Here is a 26,968-nt window from a genome sequence, read left to right as displayed (position 1 = left end):
AAGGGTCCAGCTGGCGGACAGATTTTAACCCACAATCTTCCTGCTGTAAGGTGACAGTACTAAATGTGTAACTGTGCCTTCAGGATACCAAGATCTGAATAAATATTTTACACTTATGTTAGAGACACAGCCAACCACTTATAATTAAGTAGAGGAACTATTAAAAAAAGTTTTAAAAAAAACCCAATATCCATATAGGCATTAACAATAATATTGATAACTGTATGTGGGTATTGATGATGAAACCTTGAATCCTTGATATAATTTGACTTTATTGTTCATCATTGTAAATATATATGTATGTATTATAAATGCATTCACATGGTATATTTTGAGTTTAATATAGGAGACATACAGCAACATGTCAAGATCCTCATGTTTATACAGAATTATCTGAAATTGAAAAAATAGCAAAATCACTTCTTTTTAGGCCAAAGACTCACAAGCATACATGTTTAAATGCAGTTAAAGACTATTTGTAAAATGTCAGTGTGATTAAATCATCTTTCAAATAATTGCATGAGTAACTGTCACATGCACTGTGAGACACTGTCCTTTTGATGCTAACACTAGAAGACATCAAAGTAAACCGTTCTCAAATCCTTCACACTGAGGTCTTGCAATTTAAAACATTACATTAATGTTCATTGTAATGAAGATGAGACAGAAGAAGTACACATAATGTGGTGCAGAATAATTGACAAACATTAAACTTTAAGCTTTTTGTTTTTGCTAGCATTATGAAACACCTTAAAAAGAAATACATTGTTTACCTTTACAATAAACATTCAACATTACTCCAATTAAGTGCAAAGCTCAAAACCATTACTAAACAGCATTAATCACCATATGGTAACTAATTTGACAAAGACGTTAGTAGTTAGACTAGATAGTCATAGTTATGACTACCTCAAAGGTGACTCAGCTTTCCAATAGAAATGAAGTAACTTCATAGTAAAGTTGCCATTGTTAAAAGTATATTAAAGAATTGTTCATTGATATTTACACTGATTCAGATTTTTTTAATGGCTTTTTTTTTCTTAAAGAAGAGACTCCATCTGGAAATAATCTTTGAAGTTGAGTTTCCTTATTGATTTATTGTCACGGGTTACCAAGGGTCTGAGTATGAGACTACATGTTGGGTTTTAAAAGAACGATGTGCATAATGTGTTTTGAAAGAAATCTCTGATTTTACTTTACCCGAACATTAAATGAGCTGATTTCATTAAATGTGACTTTTAAGTCACATTGATTTCATATTGTTCTTTTCCTTCTTGCTCTAATCCTCAAGTGAAGGGAGAACTGAGATCATGCTTCTCAGCTCATCCACAACTTCCTGCAAGTTGTGTGCAGCCTCTCTGATTGAATGGACAAATTTCATGGTCTCAGATTTGACTGGAGTTTGGATGTTTAGAGAAGACTGGTTCTGTGCCACAGATCTATCAGGCTCAGTTTGTTCAGCCATGACAGGTCCCTCGTTCATCGATGCCCTGCGCAAAAGCAAAGCTTGGTCAGAGGTGGGATCAGAGTCATTGGTTTCTGTCTCAGACACTGACTCAGAACGAGTTCTGCTTTCTTCCTCTGCTGCTCTGGCCTGTCTGATGTGATATAACTCTTTTGCATCCATGGCAATGAAGAAGACATCAATTGCCACAAATAGACCAGCGAACACACCTGTCGCTACCTCTGCAACACGTACAACCCTGGATGCCTGTGCTGCAATTTTGCCAATGTTCATCACTTGAAGTAGTTGAACCAGTTCAGCAACGCCACCCAGGCCCCTCCCCGCTCTACCGCCAAACTTGAACAGGTTACTTTCATCTAACTTGCTGCCAGTTATGTTAGCTGAGTCACATCTGCTCCTCATGTTCTGTAAGCTGGAGACTACCTTCTGGAGCCATTCCACAACCACATTAACTCTCTCTTCAAGCTTTTTAATGATGCTTCGAACAGCTTTGCGATCAGAGGACTCGTTGACCATATTGGTGATATTTGAGGCACCAGCAGTGACTCCACCAGCCACACTAACTCCCACTCCTACCCCAGTAACAATAAGAGAGGCTCCCAGAGTGAAGGGGGCCAGTATAAGGCCTACTATGGATGTAATACCTCCCACCGCTCCAATCACTCCACCTGTCAGACTGCCAATGGTGGTGCCCTGATGCACACGCTCCAAACCTTCAGCCACATCCCGTAGCTTGTCCACATCAGTCTGGAGGTCCGCCACGGTTGTTTTGCACTAAAAAACAGGTAATTGTCAGGAAAATTAGTTACAATTATTGACAATTATTGACAGTTTTTGAACTAAAGAGCAATTTGTTTTTCTTCAGAAGTTTCTCTCACCTTGTGTGTGTACTGAAGGACCCCATAACATCACTGTTTTGTGTGGTCACAGGTGCAATAATGCACATTTCTTACCTTACTTAACTCAGTGATGCTGGGTGTGGTCAGATGTGAAACACTGCTGTTCAGTCTTGTGCTAAATTACTTTTTTTAAGTTTTACTTAATCAATAAAGGCACAAATTAAATAATACAAAGTTTTGTGCCCATTCAGTAACTTTTGTTTTGAAGACTTTGCTTTATCTGTAATAATACAAATAATGTAATAAATAGGGCTGCATCAATTATCAATCAATCAAAATAATCGTGATTATCAATTTTGCCAATATCGAGCAGCCCTAGGTTGAGTTGAGGGGCTGGTTGGTCTCAGCCCCGCACTCATGTTAACAGACACCCAATCAGAGCAGAGGAGAGAGAGATGGAGGCAGATATTAACATTCAGACCTCAGCTTTAAGTGGCATCTCAGCCAATCACACTGAGCCAAGCTGTTTTTGGCTAATTTTAGTTATCTAACTGCAGCTTTCTTTTATCACAAAAGTACAACAGCTAGCCATGTAATATTTATAATCTGTATACTCTATATTAGTGCAGCAAATTTTAACAAGGTAAGCTAGGTGACAGTTTTTTTAGCTTAGTTTTTTTTATTTTAGTTTGTTTTGTATCACGATTACAGGTGTTTGTACACATCTGCAGTGTTGCATTTGCTTGCTAAGCTGTGCTTCTGTCAATAATCATTTTAGGGCTAAAGAAGAAATTAGGGCTTGGTTTGATGTGATGTGAGTACAGTATTGTGTTTGCAGAAATGTCGTACCTTTTCTGATAGACAACGTATAATAATAGGACACTCAAGGATGTCACTGGCTGTTGGTCTTGATTGAGGATCTTTATTGAATATGCCATTCAATATGTCCCAAAGCTGTGATGAGAATTCATCTGGGAGAGATGGGTAATGACCACTGATGATCTTGGGCATGAGCTTGATTGATGACTCTGCTGAAAACTGAAGAATTATTGTTAGCAATACTCAATACTGTGTTGTATACTGACATATATATATACACACACACACACACACACACACACACACACACACACACAGTGTTAGGCACGTTACTGATAATTCGTAATTAATTACAATTGATAGTTACTCCTATCAAAAAGTAATTAAATTACTTTAAATTTACTGCATAATAAAATGATTAATAACAAAAAAAATGCGATTCCGTTGTATCTGTTGATGCTTCAATTATATATGCACATGTTATTTTAGTGTTGTTTTGGCACAGCTTGGACAACACTGTTAAATTCTTTATACACTGGCCCCATTATCACTATGATAAAAGTAAGGAGTTGAACAACAAAACACAATTTTTAAAAATTTTTCATAGGAATATTTATTGTAACCTTAGCATGCCCTCAAACCGAGCACCAGTAAGCCTGCACTGTTTTGACAGTGTGAAATATAGCATAGCCTGACAGATTCACAGACACGCAACAGTAATTTCATACTTAACAGCGTGGTTTAACCTTTGTTTAATCCCATTAACAGAAATTCAAATCAATTTAACTTTCTTCCTCTGCTGCTCTGGCCTGTCTGATGTGACGTAGCTCTTTTGCATCCATGGCAATGAAAAAGACATCATTTGCCACAAATAGACCAGCAAACACACCTGTCGCTACCTCTGCAGCATGTACAACCCTGGATGTCTGTGCTGCAATTTTGCCAATGTTCATCACTTGAAGTAGTCAAACCAGTTTAGCAACTCCCCCAAGGCCCCTCCCCGCTCTGCAGCCAAGCTTTAACAGGTTACTTTCATCTAACTTGCTGCCAGTTATGTTAGCTGAGTCACATCTGCTCCTCATGTTCTGTAAGCTGGAGACTATCTCCTGGAGCCATGCCACAACCACATTAACTTTCTCTTTAAGCTTTTTAATGATGCTTCGAGCTTGTCCACATCGGTCTGGAGGTCCGCCACGGTTGTTTTATGAACTCCATTCATATCAGCTTCAATAATGGATGATTTATAACAGTAAAATTCCTCTCATTTATGAAGTTGTGCAAGATCTGCCTTGCTAACAACACGATTCTGCAAATGTTTCAAAATAAAATGCCTTGTGTCAGCAACTGATGGGTTTCTGTCCACAGAGACATTGTCAGAGGGCGTTTGTTTTGAAACGAAAGCAGAGAAGTTGGAGTAAACAGACATCTTCTCATCTCTGTGACAGAGAGAGACTTTTAAACTACAGAAAAAGTGGTACAGAGTCAGTATACTCATCAAAACACCATTTTCGCTGTGTATTTCTACTGACAAACGTGTGGTACGCATAAAAAAATCAGTGAGCCGACGTTTCTCTAGATTTGCCGCAGCTGACATGCAGCTGAGACATGCCTGGCCACCGCTGCTCAGTCGGGCAGTGTGGATGCTTCAACCTGATAACACAAAATAAAAAACATGTTCGGCACAGCTCATGCACTGTTGACGCGTGCTGTGTGAAACAGGAGCCAGTTGTCTGCTCCTTTGACGGAGTAATGAGTAATGAATAACAAGTAACAAATTTATTTGTATTTGAGTAATCGTAATGCCGTTACTGAATATCTGAAAGTAATAAACTACATTATTTGATACTGCCAAAAGTAACAGTCTCAGTAATGACGTTACTAAGTAACGTGTTACTCCCAATGCTGTGTATGTATATGTATATATATATATATATATATATATATATATATATATATATATATATATATATATATATATATATATATATATAGAGAGAGAGAGAGAGAGATAGATAGATATAGATCTAGATGGATAGATGGAGATAGTGATAGAGATATGTAGATTCAAAATTACACCAAATTTGCTTTCTTTACTTTCTTCTTCACAGATACTTTGATAGAAATTACAAGAGAATACATAGCTCACTTGAGTTGGTCAGTTTAATCTTAGTCATGTTTTCATTCATTACATTTTTGATGAAATGCAAACCTTTGGATTACTTACTGCTGGTCGTCGAGTACAGAGTTCATAGAGTATGCATCCCATTGACCAAATGTCACTGTAAATAAAGCAAATTTAATAATAATAATAATAATAATAATAATAATAAACAAAATAATACTTTAGAATTCTTTTTACTACTCTGTTGATTGGACCAAGTAAAATGACAGCGTGAGAAACCTGTGAGATTGTGAGATTTTTGTGGCTCTTTACTTGACATCAGTATCAGCCATGTATAAGTCAATATGGGTCTTAGACGACCCAAAATTGATATCAGCAGCAACAAAAACATAACCAGGGCATCCCTTGCAACAAAATTACTTAAAAGACCCTGTTAGCGTATTAGAGTCCAGACAAGGTTAACAAAGAGGTGCAACCTCTTTGTTTTGTTATAGAGTGCAGCTGAAGTTCATACATTTGTCAAAACATGTTTGTACGTACGTATGTACGTATGTATGTATGTATGTATGTATGTATGTATATATGTATCAATCATGTACCAACCAACCAACCAACCAAGTTCAGTCTAGTAGAACGAGGAGGATTATTTCTTCTCTGACAGTCAAGTTGGATCAAAGCCTGTCATCCTGTGGTGAGTCCTGTGCTGCTTGTGAGAGGATGCAGTTTTAGCAGGAGGCTGGTAAAGGTTCTGTTCAGGACGTTTGCACCTTCCCACTGATGCTAGTTTTATGTTGTTTGCGTCTAAAAACTGTGGATATTTTCGCCTGCTTTTTCGACGTTTGGGGTCTCGCCATTTATGATTGACCCATTGGCTTTTAGACTGTCAGTCTGTTGAAATTACCACAACTGTCTGCACACGTCCCGCTTACCATTATTGCGTAACCACAACCCAAAGTGTATATTTATGCCTATGTGAAAGCAGAACTGATGGTGCTTCTGCTGCTGCTGTGCTGCTAATGCGCTGCTTTCACTCTACAGACCATGCAGACAATGTGTAATGATCACAAAGTACTGTTGTTAAAGTGGCTTCTTCTGTCACAGTATTAAATTTTCATATCATGATTGTCGTGCCCAAAATTATCATGATAATTGATACTCTTTCGATAATTTTGGTCTAATATTAAAATGTGTTGTAAAATGTTCCAAAAGTTCTGATACACACACTAAAATCATGTGATGTTTTCAGAAGGGGGAGGGATGGGCTGCACGTTTAGTGCTGCTGTGTTTGTACAAAATTGTTGCTGCTAACTTTGGTTGAACTATTACAGTCTGACAGTCAGACTCACCAATCAATTTAGCTTGTTAAATCCACCTGCCAAGCATATTTTTAACCAGACAAAATTATAAATTGTCTTTTTTGTTTCACATATGCATTTGTTTCAGTAAATTTAATTGAGATCATTATTTTGATTAGATTTGATTTTTATTTATTGCGAACATGTAAAGAAAAAAATATGTCCGTATAGAGACATATTTTATTATTTATGGGCTGGTTTAATTGATTTGGTGAGTGGCAAAAAGAATTTCCTTTTGGTGCCTTGATCTGAAATGTCAGCGTTTTCACACCAGCCCAACCGTAGTGACAAGGCGGCTCTGTGGTATTTTTGGTACCATTTTTTAAAGTTTATCTGGCTCACGCATTCAGTTTATGGCTTGAGGATTCTTGAGATTTTTTACAGTGTGCACAGTCCTTTTTTGTAATAATAACCTAAACCAAGAGGATTACTTAATGTGTTCGGCCTTAAGGTGGTTAGGTAATCATTTTAGTAAAACATTTTTATTTTTTTTTTTACCTTTTGGTGTCATAGGTCCCCTCTGTGAAGACTTCTGGTGGCAGAAAATTTATTTCCAACTGATTTGAATTGTTGCTTGATTGAGTGCTTTCTGAACTGTGTGAAAAACAGCAAAAAAGTATCAATACAACAAAACAAGATATTAAAAAAGAAAGAAAAGAAATTAAAATAATGGGGCACAGTACTTGTCATGGATGGTTCCTAATCCGCCCAAACACACAGTTCCAATTTCTGTGAGGAATACATTCTATAAAAGAGGAAAGTTAATAAGTAATAAATGATTTAAAGTGTGTATTTTACTGCCCAAACCTGTATAAAAATTAAAAATATATGATGGTGAATTTAGAAATAGCACATCATCAATACATATGTTGTCTTAGTCAGTGTTGTTGAAATCTGTACTGTACCTCGAGTCTCAGGCGTCCGTGGAGGATGCCCTTTTCATGAATGGTTCGCAAAGCAACACAGATCTCGGCAATCCAGCTCAGTATCTAGGAAACAAATTATTGGGCTCTATAACAACAGCAAAGATATTTTCACTGATGTAGGTTTGATATGTCTTTGTATCAGACTGCTGTACCTGTGACTCTTGTGGGGAGTCGCTCATCTTTCTGATCTTTGCAGCGAGGCTCCCGCCCTGACAGTAGTCCATTACTATATAGTAAGCGTTATGTTCTTCACCTATAGGACAAAAACAAGTGGAAACAAAACTGTAATTTACTTTTATTACACAGGTAAGAATAGGAATGTGACAGTGGGAAATGGCCAACTAAATCCTTCAAACTTGCCCTCTTTGCTTTCCACTCTAGCAAAAGCGATCCTTCTTCCAACCACTTCTGTCCGAAGTGAAAGGGTGTTTTTTTTAACAGCAGGGGACATTGTGAATGTCCAGAAATGCATTCATTGCATAGTTTGTGTTTTGCATTCATATCCTACCTCAGAAATAACAAGAGATTCTTTAATTGTTTGAAATAATTAATAGAATATTTTTCAGTCATAATTTTCTGTAATCTAATTTTGTAATTAAAAAACAATAAATAAATAAGGAGACAGTAAAGCTCCCACAAGTAGCATTTGAAGTCCTGTGTGTGATTTATCCTGGCTTTATATGAGTAGAAGAAAGTTAGCTGCCAGGCTAATTTAAGCATTTTCTTGTTTGGTCTGTGAACCTTGTTTGTTCTAATTGAACCAAATTCTGAAATGTTATCTTTGTAAAATATTGGTGTTGTCCCTGGCTTCATATGAGTAAAGGACAACTCCGCTAGCTGTGAACCTTGAAAGTTATTATGAAAACAATTTGTCTACGTTACTGTCACTGTTCAGTCACATATAATGTGTGTTTTATATTATAATGTTTGTTTTGAAAAAGTCAAAATTTACAGCACTTCACAGAAACCCCAATGCTGACCAGCATTTTAGTGGTGTAAATGTAGAGCGACACAGACACATCACTGCACGAGGATAAATGCTCACATACTTATGAAAGCCAAATGTGTAGACGTGGACATAGTGTAGGCTCAAATCAATGCACAACTATAAATCTGCCTTTAAGGGCTTTATTCTGTAATACATTCATTTTGAAATTGTGTATAGTCCCATTACTTGCATCAGAAATCTTTTATATGCATACAATATTTGTTTATGGACATCACCTTAGGTAACAATTTCAGGCAGAAAACTTGAAAGCTTTAAAGCTTACCTTTGAAAGAGTTCTTGAGGCTCACGATGTGAGGATGGTTAATTGACATAAGGGTTTCAATTTCTGTGGTTAATGCTGAATTAGTGGATGTCTGTTAAACATAAAACAAAACACTTGCATTAGAATGGCCTGGCAGAGGTGGCTGCAGAGTGACCGCCAGGACACACGTTAAAGTTGTACGTCTGCGATTGTTGTCAACAAACTGAGGACAGTTTATTAGCATCGCTGGCGTTTGCCAAAAGTAATAGATGTTTGTGTTTCACTCTCACTGTCAATTATAAAGTCAAAGAACACAGCATAGAAGTGACAGGGAAGGAATTATGGGCCATGTTCACCAACTGTTCTTAAGAATTCTTTTTTTCTTAAAACATACTTGCAGTTTTCACAATGATTCTGACATTTATCAGTGGTGACATGTTTGTACAGAAAAATGATGTTTTCTTCTTTTCTTGTACTGCATTTCAAAGCTCTATCTAAATATAGGTGAGGACATTTTTATATTTTGTATGGGGATGTCCTGATCAGGCTGCAACCCTGGGGGTCCGGTCAAGGCATTCTTCGACGGAACAGGATTGGTAATAGTTAGCTTACAGAGCCCGATCTGAACCCTTGTTTTATGTCAGCTGTTACTTTTATGCACAGCAACACGGAGCGCAGCCTTTTTCAACATTCCTCCACTCGGTTGTCTCTATCTCTGCTCTGTTAGGTTCTTGTGTGTGTGTAAGCAGGGGCTGAGCCACAAAAAAACACACACAATAAACAAGAGTGTTTATTTACGTTATTAACCGAAGCTATGAACAAGCTTTTCATTTCAGTTTAATGTGTGAGTCTCCCATTCTGCCTTAAACAATAGCTGACAGTGTTTCTCCACCCAGCCCAGAGGAGAGAGAGCAGAAGAGCGGTGCAGAGCTTACTATACCTCACTCACCAAGCAACTGCAACGTGCAGGCTCCGGGGGCAAAAAGCTAACATAGCTTATGTATTAGTGAAGCTAGCCTAATCCATCCAAATGGTGCGAAAATGACAAAAATAAACACTCACGGGAACACAGTTCATTCAGGAAGGCTAACTCAGACACAGGCTGCACCACAGCAACATACACTGGAGAATACTCTCTTTAAAGGACAGAAATGCTCCCGCAGGACAACAGCAAGGCCAAAAAGATTAAATTGAAGGGTTGTCATTTTTTTGCTTTATTTTGTTGAACAAATAAATAAAAATAATTAATAATATGTTTTTTGCATTCTAGGTATTGGTAGACACTGATAATTAAATGACTTGGATAAGGATTGGAAGCAAAAAAAAGTGTTCAGGATTTATGTTGTAAATGTCTTCTTAAAATAAAATAACATTTCAAAACATCATCGTCATTTATACTTCAATATTTTGTTTAATTATCTTCAATCATGACAGAGTATACACTGCTAGGCATTATTGCCCAACAAAAACTGGCCCAGTCTTAACTGGTAATCTGTGTTTTACATTCTGATATAAGTGTCTCCAGAAAAAATTAATGCAAGAGCTTGTTCCATTCAAGTGAAAGGGATGTAGTGCAATCTACATTTAGCAAAATAAATAAAAGCAATGTAAAATACAAGTCACTTTTAGGGGGACTAACTCTGTAACTTTTGTCTGACAGAAATAATTATAACTAGAACATTCTTTATGCATCAAAACAGTCCAGCCTTAACTGGGCCTTAAGACATACCGCTGCCTGCTGATATGAGTGCTGTATTTTCATATTTATAAGCACATATTACACTCATTTATGAAGTTGTGCAAGCTCCTGCACAGCTGACAACCCCATTCTGTAAATGTTTCAAAATGAAATGCATTGTATCAATAACTCATGGCATTCTGTCCACAGAGACACAGTGAAAGGCCTTTTATTTTGAAAGGGAAGCAAGGAAGTTGAGGTTAAACAGACATCTTTGTATTTTCATATCTCTTTGACAGGGAGAGACTTTAAACTGCAGTAAAAAGGGAAACAGAAAAAGAGATGGAGAAAGATAAGAAGAAATAAAAAAGAAAGGGAGACTCAAAAAAGAAATAAAAGAAGAGGAGGGTAGTAGGAACTGATGGAAAACACCTTGGAGAGCAAGTTTCATCAGCCATGTCAAACTCATGGATTTGTTAGCACAGGCCTAACTAGCATTCATTTGAAGAATAAGTTTTCTAGAGGTGAAAAGAACGATGTTCCTGATGCTTCAGAGTCTGTGGCGATCCAAAACTTAAATATCTATAAACGCAAAAGTAGAGGCATATTTACAGTCTGTGGCAAACTTTAGAAAGTCCTAAATAAACATTATTTTAAAGAACTACACTTTGGTTGCAAGTTGGGACGAGCAACACCCATATTTAGTGTTTTCCATTAAGTGAGTATATTATTTCAGCGGCTATAAATATATATTTTTTTTAGACAAAAATCAAACAGTGGCAGTAATTCTTCACAGGTCAGAATTGTCTCTCATGACTGCTTTGTGTCTTACTATAGTAATTTTCTGTCACTATGTTCATCAGTTCTGGAGGAAGTACTGGTGGTTCAGATACTGTCATCCACAAAGCTTTACTTCTTGATGAAACTCATATTGCGCACTACTACTGCCACCAGACCCCTCTGCGGAGAGTGTGACTCAAACAAAGAAAGCATTACTAACACATAAGGTACAAGGTAGAATCAATGACATATGTTACTTTGCCCTGCAGTAAATCAATAAACAAGACATTTTCCAACACATTATCTCTCTTGCTTTCATCCTTACGTTTAATTTTAATGCTAATTATTGCAGATAACTGGTCAGAGTATTTACATTACTCATAGCCTGGGGTGATCTGAGGTCACTTATGAGAAACCAAAAGTGAAACATGAGAACTGTGTTTTGTGCAAGAATAGGATGTTGTGAAATGGTTGTGGCAGTAACTGTCATTTACAGGATGTTCTAAGACACTATCAGGGACACACACACACACACGCACACACACACACACACGCACACACATGCTACTTCTTATTTCAATGTTGCAATTCAATCATAAGGAAACTGAAGCGAAATATTAGGACTGTGTTTTGTAATCAGTAACAAATGAATAATAGAGAAACACCCTTTGGGAGATCAGGATGTTGTGCAACGATGTGTCAGTTATTTTCAGCCAGAAAAAAACATATTCCCACGGTTCTATGACACAACATTGTTTTCAAAACACAACATGTTACAAGTTCACGTCATCTTATAATGCTTCACGTCTGTCTGCTTGACCAAGCGGGCGGATAGACAATGGACAGTACCAAAACAAACAAACATGGAGGAGCTGAAAAGACACACCGATGAGCCTACTTAAAATGAGGAGGAGTCAAACAAAGAAAGCATTTGGCATTTGTTTTTTCTCTCTCTGTTCTACGTCTCTCTGCCTCTCACAGACACACACAAAAAAAGCACCAGAAAAAATATCAACAACTCCAACCCGACACGAGCCAGGTCCTTCAATATGAAAGCACTTTTCAGTCTGCTTTTATTTTTTTAATTATAACAATATTTTTTTTTACCTTTACTATAACAGTACTTTCACTTTATACTTTACTTTGTTTAACATTAAAACAGTGGCTTATTAAACTTTAATATAAAAGCAGTTTATGTAACTTTATTTTATGGCTAATTTATTTTTAACTGTAGTTCCTTTAATAATTTTATATTTCAATCATTTAAAGTAGTTTAGTTTAGAGATTTACGTAACTTGCATCAGTGCATCCCAAGGAGGATGTAAAGCCCGTTTCACACAGTGCGTTGTGAGTGTGAGACATCAGTGTGTGAAGTTCTCCCATTTTTCAGGCATGTTATTTTGTTCTACTATTTTATTTTGTTGTGAGTTCATAGCGCCCTCTAGTGGCAGCAGTCCACCTTGTATTTTTTTTCTCTCCCGGTGATTATTCTTACGTGCTGTGCCTCGTTTTGACTGGTGAAGCTGAGCTGGTGAGGAAATGCGTACAAAGTGTTTGTAACTGGTGTTAATATCATAAATATGTGCCTGTAAAGTAGTGATTTTGTTATATCTTATGTTTTCCAGTTGATTACCTACCGACGGCACAATCACTGTTTAAGTGCAAACATGTGTGGAGTTGCTGAGGAGAAGAAATAAACACTTAAAAGAGACAGAGATTGAGTGTTGTTGCTGAGTATGACACTGTTTCACCAGTCGAGAACACCCCGTGCGGTGGGATGTATCAGATCAACGTAGTTAGTTTGATAAAACCGTACAGTAATCAACACTAAGCCAGCCCCGTGACGGAGAAGCGGAGGTCGGACAGTGTCAACAACGGCAAGCTACAGGAGGCTAACGTGGGAACGAGACCCCGGCGGAGCTTCCCGGCCGATTGACGAGCTTCGGACCCGGATCAAGCCCCCGGGAACGGATATCGTGTGGTCTGTGACTGTGCTTGAGTGACTGTAATTGTGACTGTTTAGCGCGACGGCATAGGATAAGCCGATCGCCGTAAATTTACTGTGTTAGCACGTTAGGGAGCCGCGAGTTAGCCGTTAGCTCGTTGCTAGCCGCTAAGCTAACGGAAGTAGATCGCCGCCATTTTGGTCCAGGTACGACAGCCGGAAGTACGTCATCAAAACAAACAACGAGTACAACAAAAGAGGGGCCAAAAAGGGAAGGATGGTGGACTGTGGAGAGTTAAAGAAAAAGCGATCCTATGCACAAGGGGTTTTTAATAGGAGAGCAAATGCCATTGACTTTAACATAGACCTTTTAACTGAACACGACCTCAAACTTGAATTGAGAGCGCTCAAGGGCAGCTATGAAGAGATCTGTAATAGCAGTTTTGATTACATTGCTGCAATGGAAGAAAAGGATGCAAGTGGATTTGAAACAGATGTGGCTGATTTCAAGAAAAGGCTGCATGATTGCCGGACAAAGTATCAGGACAAAGAGATGAAGGTAAAAGATACATTGTGGTCCCGCTGTGCATCAGGTCAATTTGGTGGCCTGACAGTCAGCCTTAAGGACATGTTTGATCAGGCTGAAGCACTCCAGCCAGGTCACATAACCGATGAACAGTATGATTTGGTGCACACAGCACTTGAGAGCAGAGTCGAAGCACTGGAGGAGTTTGTGCAGGGCTGGGAGCGCTATGTCCCGGAAAAGCAGGTGGATATCATGCGGACCTTTCTCAAAGACTGCAAGGAGAGGAAAAGTGTGACTATAGTTATACTGACTAACTACATGCGCACAAGATCAATGCATGGCGACCTTGGTGTCCTGGCAAGCAGTCAAGAGAAAGAGGGAGATGTTGACAGTGGAGTCGACAGTAAAGGCAGTGTGGATGATGGAGGAACAACCACAGCTGATGGGGCAAGTGGACCTTCAGATGGTTGGGGGGTCGGTGGCACGGCACATGATGACGGCGTGCAAAGTGCAGGTGCAGGCCCGGTCGTCAACCCAACCACTGCAGTGACTAGCAGTGCACTGCATAGTCATGTGGACCGTCCTGATCGGGCACAAGGCACGGGCGCCCTGTCGGGGTCTCCCCAAGCGACACCACAACGACATCCCCCGCTGTGGTCTATGAACCCAACGTTTGGCCCCAGCTTCTCCAGTACCCTACAGCAGCAGCGAGGAGCGCACACTATGCTACCAGATAGTGTTGGCGCAGGGCAGAGCGTGTCTACCATCTCGCAGGGGTTAATCGGGCCCAGGATTGCGCCTGCACCCCTAAGCCTGCCAAAGTTCTCTGGGGACAGGAGAAGCTATTGGCGATGGAGAGTAACTGGGGGACCCTTCAGGCATTAGCTGAACCCACAGGCTCCCCGGAGTGTAGGCTCTTTCACCAACTGGACAGCATCAGTGATTCAGTGAAACGCAAACACAGGCTGTCTCATTGCCGTACTGCGGAGGAGGTCTTCCGGGTCCTGGAGGACTGTTATGGGGACATGTCGCAAATAGCGGACGACATCGTACTGGAGCTACAGGATTTACCAGCTGTGCGAAACAACCAACCAAGGGAGGCATTACAGATGATCCAAGCGGTGGAAAGGGCGCTGTTGGACCTCATAGACTTAGGTTGTGAGGACGCCATAAAAAACCAGCTGGTGATCTGGTCACTTGAAAGTAAGTTACCAGACAGTATGAAAGAAAGGTGGCTGTTGTACCGGTGCGACACGGCCAGCAACGTCAACCCTCGTAACCAGTTTGACAAACTCTGGCAGTTCCTGAGAGATCAGAAGACGGTTCTGGTGCAACTGGAGCAGTTACAGATCACCAGACAACCAAACCCTGCCAGAGCAGGTGAACCGAGTCCCCGTGAAAAGACAAAGGAAAGACCGGGCGATCGGAAGCAGGAGAGGCGTTCATTTACCAAGGCCACGGCAAGCGAGGCGAGAGGAGAATCATCGCGAGAGCCTTGTAGTATGTGTGGTGTAGAGGGGCACACTGGACGTTTGTACCGCTGTAAGACATTTAAGAAGTCCAGCCCGTCAGAGCGGAGAGCCCAAGTTAAAAAGACAAAAGCCTGCCCCAGATGCCTGGATCTCCATGGGACAGTCCATGCAATGAAAACTTCTTGTGTCGCAATGAGGAATGTCAAAGAGGTGACACCCCTCCAGATCACCACTTCTTCCTGTGCCTCAAATCACCAGCCAAAAAGGACACCACCAGGGGGGAGACCAAAGGGGCAAAGAGGAGAGAACCCCGCGGTCCGACCGAAGAACAAGAGGCTGTGTTTTCAACTCTAGGTCTGACCCCGGAGCAGCTGGAGGCTGTTCGTAAAGCCTGCACAAACAAGGTGTCTTCAACAGTAAGTGCTGGCAAAGATCTGGTGGATGAGAGTGGACCGAAGGAGCTCCCGGTTCTCATGATGTTGGTGGAGGTCACGACCAAGAGGGGGGACTGGGTCGGTGCGCTAATCGATTTAGCCTCCGATACTAACTATATCACTCACCAAGCAGCAGAAAGGCTTGGATTGCCTGGTGAGCCAGTCACACTGGTCGTATATGGTGTGGGTGGTATGGAGGTGAAGGTTGAGTCTAAGAGGTACTGTGTGAGCATCAAGGTAGCCACGAAAAAGGGGACATGGCGACTCCATGAGTTGCTCTGCTATGGACTGGAGGAGATTGCCAGAGTAGACCATGCAGTGGACTCAGAGTGCCTGGAGAAGTTCTTCCCAGGTGTTGTCAAACCGGGGGAGCTGACCCACCCGGAGAAGGTTGAGCTACTTATCAGCACCCGGGAGGGCCGTCTTGCCCCCCAGCGGATGATGAGGTGCGGCGATCTGGTGTTGTGGGACGGTCCACTCGGAAAGACCGTCAGTGGCGTACATCCGGATCTTTTTGAGGACATTGAGGTGACTGCACGCCACTCTTCGACCCACTTTGCATGCTCCATGAGGGCGGAGTCCAGGAGGGTCGAGGTTCTCCACAACTACTGCCCCCAGCTAAAGAGCAGCATGGAAGTCGGAACCACAGCTGCGTGCAATGCCGAGATTGTCAATTGGCTGCAGTGGGACAGCATTGGTGCCGCCTGCGACCCGGTGTGTGGTGGGTGTCGCTGTGGAAAGTGTGCCCCTGGGGGGAAGGAGATGTCACTCGCAGATGAGAGAGAGTTAGAGATCATCAGGGGAGGACTGACCTTCAAGTTAAGCGACCACCACAGCGACAAGCCCCACTGGGACGCCAGGTACCCCTGGAAGGAGAACCCTGCTACCCTGCCTAACAACAGCGAAGCTGTCAAAGCAGTGTTCCTAAAATCAGAGAGGCGCCTTGATCGAGATCCAAAGTGGAAGGAGGCTTACGCGAGCCAGGTGCGTGACATGGTAGCCAGGGGGGCTGCAATCAAGCTTTCCAGGGTGAACTACAGCCCCCAACCCACACTCTGTCTCCACCCCAGTGAGACTAGTCTGGGATAGCAGCCGGGAATTCAAGGGCGTTAGCCTTAATGGCATCCTGCTGAAGGGCCCAGACGTCTTGAACCCCATCCGGGCGGTCCTGCTCCGTTTCCGGGAAGGGGAACATGCGGCGATTGGCGACGTGTCAAAAATGTACAACTCGGTGTGGTTGGAGGATCAGGAGCTGCATGTCCATCGCTTCCTGTGGAGAGATTCTCCAGCCGATGACATTGAGGACTACGCCGTGGTGCGGGTGAACATGGGCGATAAGCCGGCTGGCTGCATCGCCCAGGTGGCAATGCGGGAGACTGCCCACTTACCACAGTTCACGGACAAAGTGAAAGAAAGACATGTCATTGTAGACAACGCTTACATGGACGACATTCTTGTGTCCCACAATGACCCCCAAAGACTGAGTGAGATCCTTGATGGGGTCGAAGCCATTCTCGCAGCCGGGGGATTTCACCTCAAGCCATGGGTGCGATCTGGCCAAAGTGGGAGGCAAGGCGGTGCTCCCACCAATCCGGAGACTATTGTGTTGCCCAATCAATTACGGGACGAGGACAATAAAGCCCTGGGAGTGGGTTACCATGTCGGGGAGGACAAACTTTTCCTCATGGTGGCCATTAATTTCTCCACAAGGAAGAAAAAGATGCGCACAGAGCTCAACTTCGCTGTAGAGGAGATAGAGGAGAAGACCCCAGATCCCCTTACCCGTCGCATGTTACTGAGCCAGGTAGCAGGGCTTTACGACCCCCTTGGTCTGGCGACGCCCCTGAAACAGAAGGGCGTCATCCTCGTCAGGAGGGCCTTTCAAGAAACTCGGACATTGACCAAGGATACGTGGGACAAGCCACTGTCCAGTGAGCTGCGCGGGAGGGCGATCAAGCTCTTCAAGGAGTATGCCCGGCTGAGTACCATCACTTTCCCCAGGAGTATTACACCTTCCGGCTGGCAGCGTAAACCCTGGGGGATAACATTCTCCGATGGGAGCTGCGACTCTTATGGGGCAGTTCTCTACCTGCGCTGGGAGACTACAGGGGGCGTTGTGACCTGGCTCGTGGAGTCAAAGGCTAAATTGACCCCCTTGGACCAGAAGGGTGATGCAGTTAAAGCAGAGATCTGCGGAGCCGTCTTTGCTGCCCGGCTGAAGGGATACGTGCAGAAACATGGGCGGTTGGAAGTGGGTAGGTGGTACCACTTCGTCGATAGCCAAACTGTGCTAGGAGCCATCCAGCGGGAAAGTTATGGGTTCCAAACTTTCTTCGCTAATCGTGTTGGCGAAATACAGAAAGCCGGGCCTGTAACAGATTGGTGGTGGGTCCCCGGTCAGTACAATGTGGCTGACCTGGTCACTAGAGGGTGCCCCCCTGATCAGCTTGATGGTGACTCCCAGTGGCAGAGAGGTCCCGAGTTTCTGTCCAGAGCAGTGGAGGAGTGGCCCATGAAGTCTGTGGCAGAGGTGGCCTCTGGTACCAGGGAGGTTGTGAGTAAGCTCCAAAGGAAGGCTTTGACTGCCATCACCACAAGAGCCCAGGCCAAGAAATTGTCTGCTCCAGATGGTCCTACTGGTGTCAATACCATGGTCAGGGACGAGGCAACCACATCACCTTCTTCAGTCGAGGATAGGGGATCCTCGCCAGATGCCGCTGCAGGGTCCTCTTCAATAACACCTGGTGCCTCCGGTACGAAGAGGTTTTGGGGGTCAGCTCTTGTAAGTCAAATGGATCTTTCGAGGTTTGCTACACTAACCAGACTCTGTGGGGCTGTGGGATACGTCCGCAGAGCGGTGCACTCCTGGTTACTCAGCAGAGATTGAACCGAAAGCGAGAACAGTGGGAGGCAGTACTCACAGTCCAGGAGCGAGAGGCGGCTTTCCAGGACTTATGTCTTGCTGCCCAGACAGCAACGCTCAACCGCCTGGTTGTGAACCAGGACAATTCAACAGGCCTCTTGTTATGCCACGGTCGGGTCCAGTCTATTGATAAGGAGAGACTTGGGGTCCCATTGATCCCCTACAAGGAGCGGATCAGCATCCTCCTTGCTGAAGAAGCCCACCGTGCCAACCATGAAGGCATTGCTGGCACCCTCCTGCGAATGAGGAAAAGAGCCTGGGTGGTGCAAGGCCCTAGAGTCGCTCGCAAAGTCATTGACTCGTGTGTACATTGTCGGAAGTGCAGAGCCAAGCTATGCTCACAAGCAATGGGCGATCTCCCTTCTGTACGCACCAGTCCAGCAGCCCCTTTCGAGTACACAACGCTCGACCTGTTTGGTCCATACACAGTCAGGGATGCCGTGAGGCGGCGCACGAAGAAGAAGTTCTGGGGCGTGGTCTTTAGTTGTATGGCCTCAAGAGCGATCCACGCGGATTTGGTTGAAGACCTATCAACTGAGGGCTTTCTCAAAACTTATCAGCGATTCACCGCCCTAAGGGGTCATCCCAGAAAGCTCTGGTACGACCAGGGCACCAACTTCGTGGGGGCCAGACCTGCGCTGGAGGATCTCTACGGCTTCCTGGCAGGTATCGACAAAGAGGAGGTCCAAAGGAGAGCGGTTGTGGCTGGAACTGATTGGGTGTGGGAGTTCAGTCCGGCAGACTCACCACACCGGAATGGGGCAGCGGAGTCGGCTGTCCGCGTGTTGAAGAGGTCATTGGGCAGTGTTGGTGAGGAGGGTGACTTGACCACCCTGGAGTTTCAGACCCTCCTCTACCTGGCTGCCAACCTTCCAATGAGAGGCCAATCAGTGCCAGAGCTCAGGTCCAGGAGGAGACAGTAGACGTTGTGACACCGAACTTGTTGCTGTTGGGTCGGACGGGGCCCAGGGATGACACCCAGGGTTTCGAATTCCCTACCTACCCGTTTAGTCATCTGCGAGCAGTCCAGATGGAAGTGGACAAGTTTTGGAGACGTTGGAGCCAGTTGGCAGGGCCTCACCTGTTTGTCCGGCAAAAGTGGCGTGCCCTAGCCCGGAATGTCTCTGTTGGAGACCTGGTATGGGTTGCAGACCAAAACGCCCTCCGGGGTCGATTTAGGCTGGGTCGTGTCAAGGAGGCGTGTCCAGATGATAAGGGTGTCGTCCGAGACGTCAAAGTGAGGATTTGTCATAGCCTTCCCATCAGCCTGTCCCAAGCCAGGAAGGACAAGGGGCCGTGTCCTTCCACCATACTACACAGGGATGTCAGACGACTGGTGGTGTTGCTACCAGTAGAGGAGCAGTAGGGGGCGTCACTTACACCCCTAAGTGCCTGGACAGTGGACACTTGAATACAGGACTCAGACCAAATCTGTGTCATTGGACAATCATGTTGTTTCTTTATTGTGTCACTTGGAAGTTGCACATGTTTTGTGTATTGCATTGTTGCCTTGATAATTGTTGTTGTGGCCTACTTGGTCAGAGACTAGTAGCCCAAGTGGGAGGTGTGTGAAGTTCTCCCATTTTTCAGGCATGTTATTTTGTTCTACTATTTTATTTTGTTGTGAGTTCGTAGCGCCCTCTAGCGGCAGCAGTCCACCTTGTATTTTTTTTCTCTCCCGGTGATTATTCTTACGTGCTGTGCCTCGTTTTGACTGGTGAAGCTGAGCTGGTGAGGAAATGCGTACAAAGTGTTTGTAACTGGTGTTAATATCATAAATATGTCTGTGCCTATAAAATAGTGATTTTGTTATATCTTATGTTTTCCAGTTGATTACCTACTGATGGCACAATCACTGTTTAAGTGCAAACATGTGTGGAGTTGCTGAGGAGAAGAAATAAACACTTAAAAGAGACAGAGATCGAGTGTCGTTGCTGAGTATGACACGGTTTCACCAGTCGAGAACACCCCGTGCGGTGGGATGTATCAGATCAACGTAGTTAGTTTGATAAAACCGTACAATCAGCCTCACTGAGCAGCAGCGTGTTTCATGCCTGTGGTCACGTGTAAAAAAAACAGTGAGCCACTGACGTGCTGCAGCTGACACGCAGCTGAGACAAGCCTAAAAGGTGCTACTCACGTGAGCAATGTGCACGCTCTCCTTTGATAACATGATCCCCAAAAAACAAAAAACAACACTTTCGGTTTGATCTTAAAAGCTGTTAAAAACATACAAAAATAAAATCAAATAAAGCAATTAAGATAATTATTAAATGCTATTGTATTTTTTAAGTTTAGAATCATGTTCAACATATACTTTTTTATAATCTCATGGGGCACTGTGAGGACCTAAACATAAGATGTAGTCTTCACTCTTCTGAACAACCTTATCCTGTCTTAGGAAAGAGCAAAAAAAAGCAAAAAGCAAAAGAAATTTCTCAACAAAGAAGCCTTAAAAGAATGTATGATTATAGGTATATCAAATGCTATACAAAGTTCCAACAAATATCAGAAAAAGCAAATAATCTGCGCATAAGTCATAATAATTGCCAAAATCTGCAGTTAAGAATTTGGGTTATTTGCAGTTTATCAGTTGTTCTCCACTGTTATCGTTGAATTTAACATAATGTGAAATATCCCTTAAATATGTCTTCAGTTTACTTAATGATTGTAAAGAAGTCCTCCAAGGGAAAGGGTTGGAAACCACTATACACGGTCCAGCCAAATACGAGGTTTGAACCTAGTCTTGTTAATTGGGTTTTACTTATTTATTATTTATCGGTTTTATTATTATTTCCCTAATCTCAGGGTTAAGGCATTCAGACTTTTCACCAATGCCACTCTCTGAAACACAGCCCTGGACATATGTTTGTTATTTTACTTACCCGACCCAACATGATCTTCTTTATGAGAAATGTGTCGTCTCCCTTTGTTGCAACAACAGAATTATCGGTTTCCCTTTGTAGACTGTAGCCATGCTTTTTCAAGATGCTCTGTCCTTGCCCCATCTTTATTCCCTGATGGCAGACATATGATTAAATCAACACTTGTATTGTCATGTCAAGACTTTTTAAAAACTTTTTTTTTTGTCTTAATTCTCATACAAAACAGTTTTCCATTTTATATGTTAAAGTACAGATCTCATTTAATTTTAATGAAACGGGTGGGGTTTGGACCCAAATGCAGTACACCAGCACTCAGAAACAGTTGGTAATAACTTTTATTTTTACCAACACAAACAAGGTACAAAGCAGAATGAATGAGTATCGAGTAAAGTTCGTTCTTGGGGCGGAGAGCCCACACACAGTCTCTGGGGCTCAGACAAGGAGAAGAGACGAAGCTTACTGCAAACGTTGTTGGCGAGGAGAAAGCCCCGTAGTCCGACGAACCGTCAGTGCGTGTGGAGGTGCCGTCAGGGAGAGCGCTGAGGGATGGTCGGGGGCAGGCAGGGGGTTCGTTGCCAGCTGAGCAGTCCGTGAAGGCAGCAGTACCGATGGGGAACAGGCAGGAGGATTGTCGAGGCCAGGCAGAGAAGTTGTTAGAGCAGTCCGATTCCAGAAACGCTGAAGCAGAGCACGTGGTCGGGGACAGAAGGCAGGTAGGTTTACCGGGAGGCAGATGAGGAGAGCAGGTCGGGGACAGGCAGAGTCAGCTTCGGGAGATCTGGCAGAAGAACGCTGGAAAGTCTCGCATGACACAGTAGAACAATCTGGCAGTGAGTGAGAGTGTTGGAGAGGCTTATATGCAGGACCTATTGATCTTGAGCTGCAGCTGTGAGGTGAGTGAGCTGAGTTGGCTGAAGAGGTGGGCGTGGCTTGCAGGTAGAGCGGAGCAGAGGAAGGGTGAGTGGAAAAGTACTAAGCAGAGTGACAGGAGGGGAATGAGAGACAGGGGCCGTGACATTTAACTTACAAAAGGTCTCTTGCTTTTTCTCTTTTTTAAATGGACCTACAACTCTCTTGTCAGTCTATGATTTACTCATTAACCTTCAATTACGAAAGGAACATCGGTTTACAAACCAAATTCTGCATTTACCTTTAAAATTGTTTTGATTTCTGTTGGATAACAACAGAACGATAGAAAAGAAAAGCCTTGTATTGTGATCACTAAAACTACACCATATTTTAACATAAAAGTAGTTTACGTACCCAGCTGTGATGAAAGATGCTCAGCTCTAAGAACCAAAAGTGAACCATACCTTTTTAAACTTATTCAGGTCTCTACCCACATCCTACTGTCACTTCCTCCTCATCCTCCTATCACAAGATGTTAATATCATAATGTATTTGCATTCATGTGTCAGCTGATGTTGCTCTGTACCAGCAAACAGACAAGAATTCACAACATTAAGCAATGAATAAAATGTGTTAAAAGCTGTCAATTTTTAAAACCAACAATTTGTTCTGATAATGTCTGTGTGAAAATTTACTTTTAAAACGTGTCATGTTCTGGCTGAAACATACTTTTTGGACACAACTGGAAACAGGATGTTTTTCTGGTGTTCATCTGTCATCTGTATTCTAAAACCAGTTCATCTGTTTTTTTTTTTCATTGGTCCCTCCCTGTTAACCTAAGTTCACCTCAGGCTATTAGCAGTGTAAATACTGTGACTAGTTATCTGGATAAAATAGTGTTAAAATTAAATGTGGAAATGAAAGCAAGAAAGTTGGCGTACTCAAAAATATCCTATTTATTGATTTAATGCAGGGAAAAAGAAAATCAGTATGTTTACATGATTTTAGAAAAAGTCAGACTGAATCTGGACTTTTAAATTACATGTTCACGTGCCTGAAATCATTCAAAATCAAATTCTCAAAGTTAAACTAAAACTCAGATAATGTGATTTGAATCCAAGGTACTCTGTTGTGCTGTCATGAAGACACCTTAGTTGGACTTAAGCTGGAAAAGGCGTTCTGCGTGTGCTCCTTATCACTGCTCCAGGGTCCCGAGGCGGGTAGGGATAGGGACTGTTCATTATTTGTGTGGGGGGAATGTGTGCCATATATATATATATATATATATATATATATATATATATATATATATATATATATATATATATATATATATATATATATATATATACACACACACATATATTTAAGCACTGAGGAGGGACTTGTACTTCCAATTGTGGCTTAGGTTAGGGACATACATCTTTAAATTGTAGTATTTTCTATTTCATTTTAAATAAACAAATCACAATCCAGCCACCCTCCTCCTCTGGCAAAAAGAAGTACAGTCCCACTACATGCCATGGAAGAAAGCTAAGCAATATACTGCTGTGGATGGGGCTGCAGCAAAACTGATTTTAGACACATTGAAAAAATAAATATCTGTTTAAGTGTACACCCATTAAAATATTTGCTCTGCTTTACCTAACACAAAAGCTGATTGAGGCAGCAGTAGACTAACAGCTCTGCCGTTTCACTGTAGTCTGGTGTTTTTGATGCAGTGGCTTCAAATCCCCGTCAGTAAGGGCTGTCTGTCTACAGCAAGGTCAATCAGTGGCAATATTCCAAATATAGTGTACACTTGAACTGGTATTGATTTTTTTAGGAGTCTTTTTTAAGTGGCTTAAAACTAATCAAGGCAGAGTTTGCTCAGTACCATATGATTACATGCACATGATGCAGTGGTTTTCCATCCCGCAGTTATTGTACAAACCCCAAAACCAATGAATTTGGGATGTTGTGTAAAATGTAAATAAAAACAGAATAAATAAGCAGCTGAAATAAGCAGGGACGTCCCTGAAAAAGACGTTGCTTGGATGGCAGCATTTGTTGCTCCCAAACCTCTATGTACCTTTCAGCATTAATGGTGCCCTCACAGATGTGCAAGTTACCCATGCCATGAGCACAAACACACCCCGATACTATCACAGATGCTGGCTTTTGAACTTTGCACTGTTAACAGTCTGGATGGTCCTTTTCCTCTTTGGCCCGTAGGACACAACGTCAATGATTTCCAAAGACAATTTGAAATGTTGACTCGTCAGACTACAGCATACCCTTCCACTTTGCATCAGTCCATCTCAGATGAGCTCGGGCCCAGAGAAGCCTGCTGCGTTTCTGGGTGTTGTAGATATATGGCTCTCGCTTTACATGTTAGAGTTTTAACTTGCACTTGGAGAAGTTGTGACGAACTGTGTTTACTGACAATGGTTTTCCGAAGTGTTCCTGAGCCCACGTGGTAATATCCTTTAGAGAATGATGTTGGTTTTTAATGCAGTGCCTCTTGAGGGGTCGAAGGTCACGGGCATTCAGTGTTGGTTTTTGGCCTTGCTGCTTACGTGCAGAGATTTCTCCAGATTCTCTGAATCTTTTGATGATGTTATGGACTGTAGATGATGAAATCCTTAAATTCCTTGCAATTGTACTTTGTTCATGCAGTTGTTCAAAAAGTGCTGAACCTCGGCCTATCCTTGCTCGTGAACAACTGAGCCTATCGGGGATGCTCCTTTTATACCCAATCATGACACTCACCTGTTTCCAATGAATCTGTTCACCTGTGGACTGTTCCAATCAGGTGTTTTTTGAGCATTCCTCAATTTACCCAGTCTTTTGTTGCCCCTGTTCCAGCTTCTTTGGAGTGTTTTGCAGGCATCAAATTCAAAATAAGTGAATATTTGCAAAAAATAAATTATTTGCAAAGAATAAAGTTTATCAGTTCGAACTTTAATATCCTGTCTTTGTAGTGTATTCAATTGAATATAGGTTGAAAAGGATTTGCAAGAACTGGGGTTTGTAAATAAACATTGTGATTTCATCTATATCATAGACTGTATGAATAATAAAGGTCCAATACCAGCGAGCTGAAAGGGGGCAGCCGAATCAGAAGAGAGTGGAGACGATAGAAAATTTAGTGGGACATCATAGGAGTGAGTGGATTGATAACACATTTTCGTTTTAAAGAGCGATCCTAGCGTCAGTTGGATCAAAAAAGGGATCAGAGTCTCTCCTCTGCAGTGTATCTATTTGTATTTCAAGAGTAAACTGTCTATGCAAAGACCATGCTGGTGTCATGAACACATTTTGTACATGCACTTTTTTACTTCTCCACAGCTTTAGTGTTGTCTGCACTTACACATATGTGTCACACACTCGCAGTGCTCTGCAGCACACACCCTGACTAATTTAATTCTACTTTAGACTGCGGTGATGGGTTATATACAACAAGTAGTCTCCACAAGACTTTTAGAACTTGCTTAAATATGCTTTAGAGCACACCTGCATCAGCATTAAAAAGATTATCATTATCATTTCTGAATCAGAGCTCCAGGGTTTTTCAATAAGATCCTCAACAGATATGAACATGGCAAACACATTACATATTCTATGCACTTTTTGTCATTAACACGGTTGAAGACAAATAAAGTCTAATTTCATACTTCATTACTTTCACTTTTAACAGTTTTGTTGAAAGCAGATTGATCAGTTTGTTGATTGATTTACATTTTTGTGTAAATCCTTCAGTCATAGTCACTAGAGATTCTTGGATTCTAAACTAAGGTCAAAGACATAAATACGATAGTTGTATATATTTGACTGGATTCTTTAAATGATGTAACAGACACATTGTTGGTCACTGCTGAGGGATTCTGTGTTAATCGGTGGCAGTCAGACAGAAAAGGATGGATTCTCACTGGCACTAAAGTAGGAATCATTTAAGTTGGAGTGGTTATTCTCAGAGGAACTGTGTGATAGAAACCCATTTCTCAATTCGCTAAATTCAGACCAGTGTGTGTGTTTGTGTGTGTGTGTTTGTTTTGTGACGCTGCACAACAAATATTTGCATTAATATTACAACCAGGCAAAGCCATGTGTGGAAATGGGAAAGTCTCCAGGCCCATGAATAAAATGAATAAAGCAGGCAGTAAATCTTTAATGCTGTTTAGCCTCAACATGAGACTCTGACTGTGACATCATCAGTTTGCACTTCAAGCATGACTTTGCCAATTTTAATATTGATGCAAGTAATCAGGCGGTATTTGTGTTGGTGTGCACACATTTTTATACACAAAGCAGAGGACATGGGAGTGATTGAAAGACAAGCAGTTCACCTTTAACTTCAGTAATTATCAAAGGAGGTTTTTGCTTTCAACAGGAGGCAACTATAAGAATTGATATATGGATATATATGGTCTTTAACATTGTGTGATATACTGGCATAACTTATGTAAAATCCAACAATAAAAGGCCTCGACAGTCTTAAGATTAGTCGACACCATTGCCTTAGGGAGGACTTTCTTCTTTTTTAACTGTACATGCTCTCTCCTTTTGCGCACGTGTGCCGGCATTGGAGCGGAACTCCGCCAAGTGCGATACAGAGAGCAGAGAATTGTTAACGCGCGACCATGTAAAGACAGAAATGACATGCCGTCGTGTAGATGAGGTAAATAATATAAGGATATTTTGTTAAATAAAAGGACAAG

General features: G+C 42.1%; 1 protein-coding gene and 1 long non-coding RNA gene across 3 annotated transcripts in view; one reads left to right on the top strand and one right to left on the bottom strand.

The window, feature by feature from the left end:
- Positions 1 to 26,968, top strand: part of LOC148188931 (uncharacterized) — a 219,032-nt gene that overhangs the window by 19,460 nt on the left and 172,604 nt on the right. The gene's annotated exons all lie outside the window — the stretch shown is intronic.
- Positions 253 to 22,293, bottom strand: LOC121948481 (uncharacterized). Its single transcript, XM_088081134.1, is given in 10 exon segments — positions 253 to 2,239; positions 3,154 to 3,342; positions 5,348 to 5,402; positions 7,099 to 7,194; positions 7,284 to 7,345; positions 7,506 to 7,589; positions 7,679 to 7,779; positions 8,798 to 8,888; positions 21,420 to 21,551; positions 21,880 to 22,293. Coding segments are annotated over 9 exon segments (1,797 nt in total). The 5' UTR covers positions 21,543 to 21,551; positions 21,880 to 22,293; the 3' UTR covers positions 253 to 1,243.

The sequence above is a fragment of the Plectropomus leopardus genome, chromosome 8, assembly GCF_026936395.1.
Source record: "Plectropomus leopardus strain MGB_pleo_1.0 chromosome 8, ASM2693639v1, whole genome shotgun sequence".
NCBI classification, from domain to species: domain Eukaryota; kingdom Metazoa; phylum Chordata; class Actinopteri; order Perciformes; family Serranidae; genus Plectropomus; species Plectropomus leopardus.
This window is presented reverse-complemented; position numbering and strand designations above follow the sequence as displayed.